Source organism: Harpia harpyja, chromosome 4 (genome assembly GCF_026419915.1).
Source record: "Harpia harpyja isolate bHarHar1 chromosome 4, bHarHar1 primary haplotype, whole genome shotgun sequence".
NCBI lineage: Eukaryota > Metazoa > Chordata > Aves > Accipitriformes > Accipitridae > Harpia > Harpia harpyja.
In genome coordinates, this window is record NC_068943.1 from 79,753,936 (window position 1) to 79,766,092 (window position 12,157).

Sequence of the window (12,157 nt, forward strand, 5' to 3'; positions counted from 1 at the left end):
AGATGCTGGCAACGGCCTCCGATAAGGATTCCTAGGAACCCAGAAGATGCTGCTGGACAGAGGATCAAAATTCATGCTGTTGTTTTCAGACTAGCTGGTCACCTCTGGCTTGCCCTGCAAGGGCAGCATGGAAGGGACCAGCCTGGGCTCTCTGAAAACATGGCCAATGTCTACCTTTCCTCTCTTCCACTCACCCTTTTTCTCTCTTTTCTTTGTTGTCTTGAGCTCCCCTCAAAGCCTGCTCTGGGAACCCCAGAAACCAGCCTGGAGTGACCTGCTAGGCTGTCTCCCTTTTGCCAGGCAGGTCAACAGATGGCCGGTGGCAACTCTGCCACAGGAAAAAAGGGGAACAGATTCTTGGCTGCTCCTGCGCCTTCCTGCACTGGGGGCCTCCCCTCGGAGTGACCTCATTTCCCTCTTTAGTCATTAAAATTTGCTGCAATGCTGCCTGTGTCCCTTAGGTGGTCTTTCCATCTGCATACTGACTGCTGAGGGACAAAGCCACTGCTTTGGAGGGGAATTAGGTGGGGGCACAGGGGGACCCTTCATCACTCCTAGAGGCATTGGAGGGTGGGACACACTGCAGCAAGTCCTCTTTCAGGCAATGCCTCTTGAAGCTGAGGGAGACAACTCTTGTTACTCCACAGCCAATGGCCATTACGCCTTGCCTTGCTGTGACCCTGCTCAGAAATACTCCCTTGGCCCTGGAGCATGTCATGTGAACAGGAATCCTGACAACTGCTGTTCTCCAGAGAGGAACTGTGGGCATGTGGGAGTCCCCGAGGAGGTCAGCAGTCCCACAAGCTCTTGGGGAAGAGAGCTCCTCTTGCATTGGCTGGAGCTGTGCTGGGCAAGGAGGCTCAGAAGACAATATTGCCAAAGGATGGCAGGAATTGGGAAGGGGTAAATAGCCTTGGGGATGGCCCACAGTCCCTACTCTGCCTGCTCCTTCTCTCCATCAGCCAATCTAGGGGCCATGGCCAGCACGCCTGGGCATGGGCAGCAGGGACGGCTTCCCCGTGCAGCCCTATCACCCTTCAGCACAGCATCTGGCATGGCCCACCTCTTGCCTACATGTGTAGGGCTGAGGTGTTCACAAGTTAGTATTGGTATCAGCTACAGCAGGTCACACACTGGAGTTCCCTGTCTCTGTGAACCAACCACCTCGGGTAAAGGCAGGCCGAAGACAGTGACTGGTGGCCAACCACACACGGATGCTCTTTGGTGCCTTGTGTTCCCCCAGCAAGGAGCAGCTTTCTTCAGGCCCAGGAGCTCTACAGCCTCACAAGTGCCACAACCCAACTCTGGTCCGGAAAGGTGCCATGTGAGAGGAAATATCTCCAGCTCTGTGAAGACATAGCAGTGACAGTGGGACCTGATTCTGCAATCAGCAGGATCCGTGACCTGTCCCTGAATGGCACGGGGCACGCACCAGTGCAACCGTAGGACACATGTTGGAGTGCCTTCCCCCAGGCACCAAGTTCCTTCAGCATTCCCAGAGCCCTGAGGCTGAAGTGGCCCTTGTGCTCTGTGCAGCACCACTGCTCCCTACACGCAGGCGAATGCCTTCCCACAGCTGCAGACTCTGGGACCCTGTGGTGTGGGGGTTTGCCCTCGCACAGACCTCACACACCACCAACGCCACAGGACCAGGATAGGGGACAGAGTGATTCCTACGTGGGGTGAGGACCGGGGGCAGATCTCCCCAGGCCGGGTTCTGTGGGAGGCAGTGCTGAGTCAGGTGGTAACACAGGGAAAATGAGCACCAGGACCAAGCCTACCTAGACCCAGTGCAACCATGGGTCCCAGCTCTGGCTCGGTTCCTGGCCCACGGTCTCTATGAGAGCTCTGGCCTAGCGCAGGCCTGCCCCAGCTCTGCCCTATCTGTGCCTGTGTCTGGCTTGGGCTACTGTTATGCTCCTGGCCTGGCCAGGCTCCTAGCTAGTCCACGGCAGTCGCTGGGTGGAGCCTTCACCTTGTCCTCTCTTGAGTCTGGCCTTGGTCTGAGCCCCAGCACCAGCTCTGACCCTGGGACTGAGACCTCCTACACATCTGTTGCCTAAATTACGGCAGTAATCGGTAGATACTTTGGGGGTAGAATTATCTCCTGTCTCAGACAGAAGTCTGAGGTGGACCAAGCTCTTTTGTTTTTTCTCAGCAGAGCCCTACACCAGGGAAACATTTCCAGGTGTTTAACCAAGCATGGTGGTGAATACACATCCTCATAACCAGCCTGGAGAGCACCGGCTAGCACTTTTCTTGGCGCATCAGAACCACACAGAGTTTTTTGACTCATGTGCTTACCCTCCAAAGAGTGCTCTCTTTCCTGAAGGCATCATGGCCTTTTTAAAACACAATGCTATGGATAGTGCTTTGCAGAGGAAGCAACTGCAGCATCCCCCCTCCATGGCCTGTGGATACCACTGTGTCTTTTTCCTACATCACCGTAAGAAGGGATTGCCTTTTGAACAGATTTCAAAATTGTATTCTAACAATCTAGTACAAAATGATCAGATACCGATGCGTTTTGTAAACTAGGAAGATGAAGCTTTCCTCCTGGCCACAGCTACTCAAAATATGTTTCAGAAGACCCAGACCAGCATGGAATTTTGCAGGAATTTTCATAACTGGATTCTGCAAATAAAACTTATAACCCAGCTGCAAGGCTGAGTGCGTGCTCTTGAAGCTCAGCCCAACCCAAACCAACATGTTTTTTAAATGGACACCACAGAGAGCAAAGTTTAAAGATTTTATGAATTTAAACCCCCCATGGCAGGGAGGGTTGGACTACATGACCTTTTAAAGGTCCCGTCCAAAGAAAACCATGCTATAATTCCATGGTTCTATGAATATTTTGGTTTCAACAGTAAACTTCACGAGGTGCGCCACTGGGTTTTAGGGAACTTCCTCTTCCTGGGTGGTGTGCGTGGTGCTTCTAGGGCCTCCTCAGTCACTTTTAGCTCTTCCCAGAGACCCCAGGTGTTGTATGACCCATGACAGAAGATGGTACATTCATCGCAGCCATGGCTTTCGTAAAAACATTCCAGCCTTTAGGTCTTCTCAGATGGGCCACAAGTCGGAAGGACACATTGGACTAAATCAAGCAGGCTGGACCTCTTAATGCCATCTCCTTTGTATACAAAACCTCCCTGGTTTTCCCAAGAAGATAGATGCTTCTGCTGCCCTACTGTACCTAGGAGCACTTGTGCATTCTTCCAATACCATGGATGCATATTATCAGGCACTTCCTGAACAACAGGGCTGGCATCCTCAGGAGTCTCCAGGGGCTTTTCCACCTCTGTCTTGATTTCTTCTGGAAAAGCAGGAGTTATTTTCCCCCTTTTCTGATCGCTCTGCTTCTCGTGGGACTAGTACTTTTGAAGAGTGGCCATAGAACCCTTAGCTTTCTCATAGGCCATGAAAACCGGGTTTCTGGAGGATGTTCCTCATTTCAGCAGCCAAAGAGGAGACTGTATCAGCCCTCACGTCTTCCCTGGGTCATGGCAGCACCCATAGCAGCTCCAGTTCATTTGCAGGCACCAGATACACTTTTTTCCACACAGTCCCTCCCTGCTTTACCAAAAGCCCTGTCAATGAGCAGAAGAGCAAAACTTAAGTTCTCCACAAACTTGATAAAAGCATATTTCCAGAGCATATTTCTGATACTGCAGTTGCCAGAACTGTAACAACACAGAATATGCTCAGGCGTAACAGACAGCAAGTGGTCAGCATTCGTCAGTCAGCAAGCAGGTGCAAGTAAGCTGACTGCACAGCATCAGAGCAGGTGACAGGGAGATAGACAGGATTTTCTCTGGCAGCTTGATGAGCCCCAGACCCCAACTGCAGTGGAGAAGCAGGCAGTGTCTCCACCTAGTGTTAAGGCAAGTGCCACCTCTGAGCAAGGTGAAGGATAGAATAGAATGGAATAGAATAGAAAAGAATAGACTAGACTAGACTAGACTAGACTGGACTATTACAGTTAGAAGGGACCTACAACGGTCATCTTGTCCAACTGCCTGACCACTTCAAGGCTGAACAAAAGTTAAAGCATGTTATTAAGGGCATTGTCCAAATGCCTCTTAAACACTGACAGGCTTGGGGCATTGACCACCTCTCTAGGAAGCCTGTTCCAGTGTCTGACCATCCTCTCAGTAAAGAAATGCTTCCTAATGTCAAGTTAGAACCTCCCCTGGAGCAGCTTGGAATTGTTGCCACGTGTCCTATCACTGGATGCCAGGGAGAAGAGATCAGCACCTCCCTCTCCACTTCCCCTCCTCAGGAAGCTGTAGAGAGCAATGAGGTTGCCCCTCACCCTCATTTCCTCCAAACTAGACAAACCCAGAGTCCTTAGCCACTCCTCATAGGACACACCTTCCAGCCCTTTCACCGGCTTTGTTGCCCTCCTCTGGACACATTCAGGTACCTTCACATCCTTTTTCCGTTCTGGGGCCCAGAACTACACGCAGTACTCATGAGGAGGCCACACCAACGCTAAATACAGTGGGATGATCACCTCTCTTGCCCGGCTGCTTGTACTGTGTTCCATGCACCCCGGGATGCGGTTTGTCCCCTTGGCTGCCAGGGCACACTGCTGACTCATATTGAGCCTGCTGCCAACCAGCACCCCCAAATGCCTTTCTGCAGGGCTGCTCTTCAGCCACTCCTCTCCCAGTTTATACTTGTGCCTGGCATTACTCCACCCTAGGTGCAGAATCTGGTGTTTGGACTTGTTAAATTGCATGCCATTAATGATTGTGCAATGCTGCAATCTATCTAGATCCCTCTGCAAGGCCTCTTCTCCCTCAAGAGAGTCAACGGCACCTCCCACTTTGGTATTGTCGGCAAAATTGCTAATGGTGCATTCAACTCCTGCATCCAGACCACTGATAAAAATACTGAAGAGAACTGGCCCTAGAAGCGAGCCCTGAGGAACACCTCTGGTGACCGGTCGCCAGCCAGATGTAGCCTCATTCACTACAACCCTTTGAGCCCTGCCTTTCAGCCAGTTCTTCACTCAGCACACCGTGTACCTGCTCATCCCACAGTTGGACAACTTGTCCAGAAGGATGCTGCGAGGGACACTATCGAAAGCCTTACTGAAAGGCGGAAGAACTCCATCCACCACCTTCCCTTCATCCACGAGGCAGGTGACCTTCTCATAGCAGGATATCAAAGTAGTTAAACAGGACTTTCCCTTTATGGACCCATGTTGACTGTTCCAGATGAGCGCATTGTTCTTTAAAAAGCCTTTCAATAGCACTCAGCACGATCTTCTCCACAACTTTTCCAGGGACTGAGGTTAGACTAACAGGTCTGCAGTTTCCTGGGCCTTCCCCCATGCCCTTCTTGTAAATCGCAATAATATTGGCCACCTGCCAGTCAGCAGGGACCTCCCCAGACACCTTCGTCACCCAAGTGATAGAGGATCCAGCGAGACCAATGAGGTCTGCTGGACCTCCTATGCACCAAGCAGGAAGGGCTTGTTAGGGATGTGAAGCTCAAGGGCAGCCGGGGCTGCATTGACCACGAAAGGCTGGAGTTCAGGATCCTGAGGGGAGGGGAGGAGAGTAAAAAGCAAACTCACAGCCTTGGACTTCAGGGGAGCAGACTTCTGGCTCTTTAAAGAGCTGCTTGGACACGTCCCCTAATATAAGGCCCTGGAAGCCAGAGGGTCCCCGGAAAGCTGGTTAATATTCAAGGATCACCTCCTCCAAGCTCGAGAGCAGACCATCCCAATGAGGAGGAAGTCAGGCAAGCATGCCTGGAGGCCAGCGTGCATGAACAAGTTGATCCTGGCAAAACCAAAACACAAGACGGAAGCATACAGGAGGTGGAAGCAAGGACAGGTAACCTAGGAGGAATTAAGGGTCACTGCCTAAGCGTGCAAGGATGAGATTAGGAAAGTCAAAGCCCAACTGGAACTGAATCTGGCCACGGATGTCAATGGCAACTAGGCTTCTGTAAGGACACAGGTGACGTGGAAAAAGCTGAGGTGCTGAACGCCGCCTTTGCCTCAATCTTTACTAGCAAGACCAGCCTTCAGAATCCCAGGTCCCTGAGACCAGTGGGAAAGTCTGGAACAAGAGAAAGATGTACCCTTGGTGGAAGAGGATCAGGTCAGGGAATACTCCAGCAAACTACACATAGGTACATGCATCCAGTGCTATCTCCACAGGAAAAAATGGAGTTCAGGTCATGTATCCCATTTCCTGCACACACTCCCTGTCATAGATAATATAGCCCCGTGCTTCTTCTGGATTTTTGTTCACGGGTGTGAAACGCTGGTGCGGGTTTACATTACAGATCTGTTTATAGCACACCCCGCACTTCCAACTTTACGTTCGTGCTCTTCTTCTGCCTCAGCCTTAAACTTCTCACAGAAAATCATAGCCAAACAATCAACGTCTTTTTAACAGCTGTGGCTTTGCGCCTCTGTAAGCGTTCTCCAGACCTGCACAACAGCCAGCAACTGGGGCACCTTTTCATTGTCCCCAGGTCAAATGCACAGTCACGAGAAGGCAGTGCCATCAACGGTATTTATAGCTATGGCCATGGTTATACAATGTATGATAAAGCTCACAAGAGTTTCTCACTCCAAACACCTTCCTGACACCCTTCACACCATAATAAAGATGTAAAAGGAGGTCTTGGAATATCTGAGGTTGTCGCCTGGTTTAAAACTCCCCCAATCCTTTTTCCGCTCTGACAGGAGGATGGTGCGTATGTTAACATGCCCTCAAGCAAGGGGATGTCATTCAGCATGACTTTCCTCCGCACAGACCACCCCAGTTTGGCTTGTAGCTCTTTTGTTCTGCATAACAATTCTCTACCTCTCAGGTCCCTTGTGGCTCTAAGTGCCATGTCACTCCCCGCAAAACAGAGATAATTGTTGCTGCTATTTAGATCAAAGAAATAGCACCGCTTTTTGTCTCTAATTTTGGAATGGGGGATAGACTGCAGGTTTTGCGTACCCCACGCCCAAAGGCTTTTACAGTAATGACAGCCAGGTGGAAAGTCTGACCAAAACACGGTTCTCTGTTACTTGGTTGGAGAGTTCTGACCCAGCCTAAAAATGTCACAATGTTCACAGTGTTTAAAGTCACAGCAGGAGAATATAGAGTCATGCCTGCTGACCGCTTCAAGATGGAGATGAGCATAACCACCAGGTTCAAATAGCTGGTGCAAATGATGAAAAACTTGCTCTACACCCCGAACAAATGTGTCATAAGCTTCATGTAGTGAGTGATGTCTGATGTAAATCAATATATCGGTCTGGCTCCAGATCTCTGGAGCCTCGGCCAGAGGTTAGGGTTAGGGTTATGGTGAGTGCCTGACATGCTCCATGGAAGCCATGGGGCGAACTTCTGCCTCCTTCAACTCCTGCTGCATTTCTGAGTGGGGACCAAAATGGACTCTCAAATGCTCCTTCAGGACCTGAGAGTGCAGCAGGCAGCCTCTGCAGGGAAACAACCTTGTTGTGTTCAACCGCCTCTTGCCCTGTGGGGGGCTGCAGTAAGCGAGAAGTGCCTTCCAGGTGGTCATCTTCTACCCTTGTGGAAGATGTGTTCACTGGCCCAGCATGCTCAGAAAAACAGTTTGCATTAAGGGCCCTTGTGATCCCTGTAATCCCCTGCCAGTAAGATGCCAAAAGAGGTCAACAAATTTCTCCGGAGGGCAGGTTTAGGAGGAAGAGGATTGAAACCCAGCAGCGCAGCCCACCTGCCTGGGAAGCTGACCACAAGTGAACATTGGAGCAAGTTGGGAAGGAGGGAGGGAGGGAAAAAGAAAGACACGGCACGTCCTCACACAGGGAAGCCCTTGGGTGACCAGTCAAGGATTGCAGGGCTGGGAGCAGCTGGGCCATTCCTGTCAACGTGGCCACAGGCAACCCCACCAGCGTGCCCCAGGCCAACATCATTTGCCTGCACTGCACCCATCCGGTACCTGAACTGAGTCTTCTGCCAGCAACGTCGCGTTCCTGTCCTGGAAATCCTGGGGCCTCTCAATCCCAGCAGTCAGAAGAAGCCTCCATGAGGGAATGGGTACGGCATAAGCCAGGAAATGAAGAGGTGTCATCGGGGAAAACAACCACCCAGCCCATGTCATTAGCTGAGATGTTTTCCGTTCATCATGAGCGCCTTGGAAAATTGTCACTTCCGTAGAAGCTCCCGCTGGGCCTGGGGCAGGTCAGGGCCACCATAAAAGCCAGCCCAGCTCCTTGCTCTCTCATCCACCTCCCTCACGTCCTTCTCCTTGGGAACCAGGTGAGTCTGAAGGCCTTTCCTCATGTTATTTTCTGCTCATGCAGATGCATGCTCCTCAATCCTATGCTGGGTCATGGTGCTGCTTGTCATGGGAGGGGGAAGAAAGGTGAAGGTCTCACTCAGAGAGTGTCTGGGACTTGGCTGAGGAGGCTCTTCTTTTAAGAGATAGTCAGCAGCTTCTTTGGGCCTGGTGACACTTTGCAGTACCGTGTCTGGATAAGGCTGAGAAACCCTTTTGCCTCACTGCCCAGCTTCTACCTCCCAGCTCAGCAGGTGCCTTTGACTTTGCTGATAGACTCATGGCAGACGGCTTCTCGCATGTACCAGTGCTGTGATTCCTCTGTGCCCTCTCTCCCAGGTAAACTTCTGGACCTGAGAGATGTCCTGCTACAACCAGTGCCAGCCCTGCCAGCCCTGCGGCCCGACTCCACTGGCCAACAGCTGCAATGAGCCCTGCGTCAGGCAGTGCCAGAACTCCACCGTTGTCATCCAGCCCTCCCCCGTGGTGGTGACCCTGCCCGGCCCCATCCTCAGCTCCTTCCCGCAGAACACCGTTGTGGGCTCCTCCACCTCCGCTGCTGTTGGCAGCATCCTCAGCTGTGACGGAGTCCCCATCAACTCCGGGTGCTGTGACCTCTCCTGCATCACCAGCCGCTACTGTGGCAGAAGGTGCCCCCCCTGCTAAAGCCCCTGGTGACAGCCCGGACAAGGACCACCCCAAAACCAGCAGCGGATGCTGAACTGAGGACAGAGCTCCCGGCCATTCATTTCAGAGAGGCTGAACATCCAGTGCTGCCCTTCCAAAGGAGGGCAGCGGAGGCCCTCTGAAAACATGGCCAAAGTCTAAATCCCCTGCCTTCCACTACCTCCGATCTCTTTCTTGCCTTCTTTTGTTCTTCTGGGCCGTAAGATCCCCAGACCCAACCTGGGGCATCTGCTGACCCCGCTCTCTCTGCGGTGCAAGCAAATGGATGTCCTGCAGGATCTCCACCATGGGCAATGGGCGCAGACTTTCAGCAGCTGCTATTGCTCTCCCTGCACCGGCAGCCTCCTCTAGAATTGAACTCCCTTCCCTCTTCAGAGTCATTAAAGTTTTCCGCATCACAGCCTCTGCCTCCATGTAATCCTTTTCTTGGTGGACATTGTCTCGTGGTGCCAAGGACGAAAGGCATTGCCTTTGGTTGTGGGGGGAGAAGGTGAGGACGCAAGGGAACTTTTCATCATTTGCAGAGGAAGGGGAGGGTGGGAGACAGGGCAATGGGTCCCTTGCAGTCACTGCCTCTTGAAGCCGAGGAAGACATACTCAGCTGCTCCACAGCCAGTGGAGATCAGGCCCTGCATTCTGGCATCTCTGCTCAGGTATGGCCCCTTGGCCTCAGAGCAGGTCCTGCAGATGGGGAGCCCAACCACTGCTATCCCCCAGTGAGGAGCCCCGTGGTGCTGGAGGCTCTGAGAGGTCAACAGCTGACAAACCTGTGCAGAAGGGAATGCTACCTACACACCCTCTACACCCTCCACCCCCCAAACAGTGCCCTGCACAGCCCAGCAGTTACACAGGTGTGCAGGGCTAAGGTGACTCACAGGCTGATGTTGAAATCAGCCTGGCCAGGCCACACACCAGGGGCCTCATGCTTCTCACACAGCCCCAGCTCCCACCAGACAGGGAGCCCAAGGACAGCAGCCAGTGCCCAAGCCCCCATGGCTGCTCTGTGGTGCCTGGCCTTCTGCCGAGCATGAAGGAGCTTTCCTCAAAGCTGGCTCTTCTCCTGGCAGGGCTTGTTGCCCACCTCTGCCTGGAGGTCTCTTCCCCCATTGTGCTCTGGTACAGAGTTGTACAGCCTGGTCCCACTGCAGAAGAAATGAGGCAGGGCTGGGGAAAGCCCACGAGGCAGGGCATGAGGAGGCCTCCAAGGACCGGCACAGTGCACTGGGGGACAGCAGGTCCTCTGGATCACAGCACATAGGCATGCAGCAACTGGAGGAGCCACAGAGTAGTTCTGAGTATTTTCCAAAATTGTTGTAAGCATGTAATTCCTGGAAGGAGCGTTGTCCTGTGGCATGTTATTTACATTTTTCGTCTTACTTTGAACTCTGACCTCCGAGGGACACATCCCGGAGCAGGTACTCTAAGGAACAGGCTTGCAGGAATACCTGAAGAAGCAATGTGCAGTAGACAAAACCAGAAAGTTAAGAGCAGCAGGGAACCATTGCAGAAGCGGTCCCAACCTCCTACATTGCCCATCACTTCTCCAAAGCCATGGGCAGGATAACCACATAACCCACGGTGAAAACGAGGGAACCTGAGACTCGTTCACCACCTTCTTCTTCCTCTCAAGCCACTGACACTGTCCTCTCCTGGAAGAGGATTTTGACCTGCAGAGCTCTGGGTGTACAGGGCAAGCAACACTGCCAGGGGAGAGCTGAGGGCCCCTTCCCCCAAGCTCAGCCTCACACAAACCAATGCCCTCTCTCCCCTGGCTTCTTGCACAGCCAAGGAAACTTCCTGCACCAGCGTGTCTTGCACAGCACAGAGGTACAAGGCAGCGTCAGAGACCTCGACTTCCTCCAGCTGGAGAAGGCTGTTTTTCCCTGTGGTGTTCAGCAATGTGGTGAGACGGCCACTCCGCCTGGGGCCAGCTGCTGCCTGATATGAGATAAGCTGTGGGGCTTGGCCTTTCCTCTGCTGGTACCAGAGCAATCCATCAAAGTTAGTGACCTGGTAGGTGCAGGTGGTCTGGAAGGTGTCTCTCTCCTTGACTGTGACTTGTCCTTCTTGCTGGGTGACGGTGGTCTGCCCCATGGTGCCTGGAAGAAAGCAAGGGTCAGCGGCTGTGCAGGGAAAGGCTCCAAGATGCAAAACAAGAGGGGATGCAAAGTGCCAGAGGAGAAAGTTCCCTGTGTCCTGCTCTGCAGCAAGACCCCCATGGGTGGGAACAGCAAGGTGGTGAGTGTCTTTGGGCAGGAGGTCTGAGACCTCAGCTCAGCGTGGATCCCATAGCACAGTAATGCCAATAACCTCCCACAGGGATACCCCCAGAGAGAGCTGTGCTTTCACCCAGGTCTTCCATCCTCACTCTCCTACTGCCTGGAGGCTCCAGGGAAGAGCCTGTAGTGCCTGGCCTTCCTGTGCTGGCTCCAGGACACCTGCAGCAGGGTGAGGGACCCGGGAACTCCTGTGAGAAGTTTCATCCTGCTCCCCATTCCCTGTGCTCTCAAAAGGCTCCAAGGTCAAGGGCGGGGAGGGAAAAGGAAGCCCTGGCATTGCAATCACACAGGAGCAATGGATAGCCAGGGCATGCTGCATGACATGTGCCAGCCAGGAGAGATACTGGCACACCCTAAGAATGAGAGTGGGATGAGAGAGCTTTCATGTCCCTGCATCATCTTTCAGAAGTCCTGTGCGTCAGAAAATAGGTACTGCTGAAAGAGCAAAGAGCTTCTGCAGTCATATGTCTGTGAAACGCTGGGCCCAGACAGATCAGCAGAGAGAGGCAGAGAGAGGTGGATGGTTGGCAAGAGACAAGGAAGGGCAGGGGTCTAAGATGATCAGCAGAGGAGATGCTTCCTCTTGGTCTCATTTTTCTTTTCCATCGGTATCTGCATCTTGAGAAAGCAGGTGCAAATCCACCCGTGTGATCTGATGTTTCCCAACATTTGCCCATAATTCAAGAGCAGCTCCCTGCAGAGAACTGTTGAGGGGGTGAGGGTCTCCTGGGGGGAAGAGGAATCAAGCCTCCAGTCAAAGCCAGTGCTTACCTAGTGGTTGCCTCAGGAAAGCAGCGAGGATGAGATACCCGAGGTGCATGCTGAGACCAATCCTCCTGCATGTGTGAGAGAGACTCAAAAAAGCCACACGTCCCCACCAAGAGCCCTGAGAGAGCACAGCTGCCGGA

General features: G+C 52.7%; 1 protein-coding gene and 1 gene segment (V, D, J or C); one reads left to right on the forward strand and one right to left on the reverse strand.

Annotated features, from left to right (window-relative positions):
* The first annotated feature begins 8,445 nt into the window (after positions 1-8,445).
* On the forward strand, positions 8,446-9,726 carry LOC128140698 (feather keratin Cos2-3). The gene has a single exon (XM_052784912.1). The coding sequence runs from the start codon at positions 8,644-8,646 to the stop codon at positions 8,947-8,949; it is 306 nt and encodes a 101-aa protein (XP_052640872.1). The 5' UTR covers positions 8,446-8,643; the 3' UTR covers positions 8,950-9,726.
* Positions 9,727-10,062: 336 nt separating this feature from the next.
* Positions 10,063-12,157, reverse strand: LOC128140683 (T cell receptor alpha variable 1-1-like). The segment is given in 2 exon segments: positions 10,063-11,069; positions 12,021-12,157. Coding segments are annotated over 2 exon segments (543 nt in total).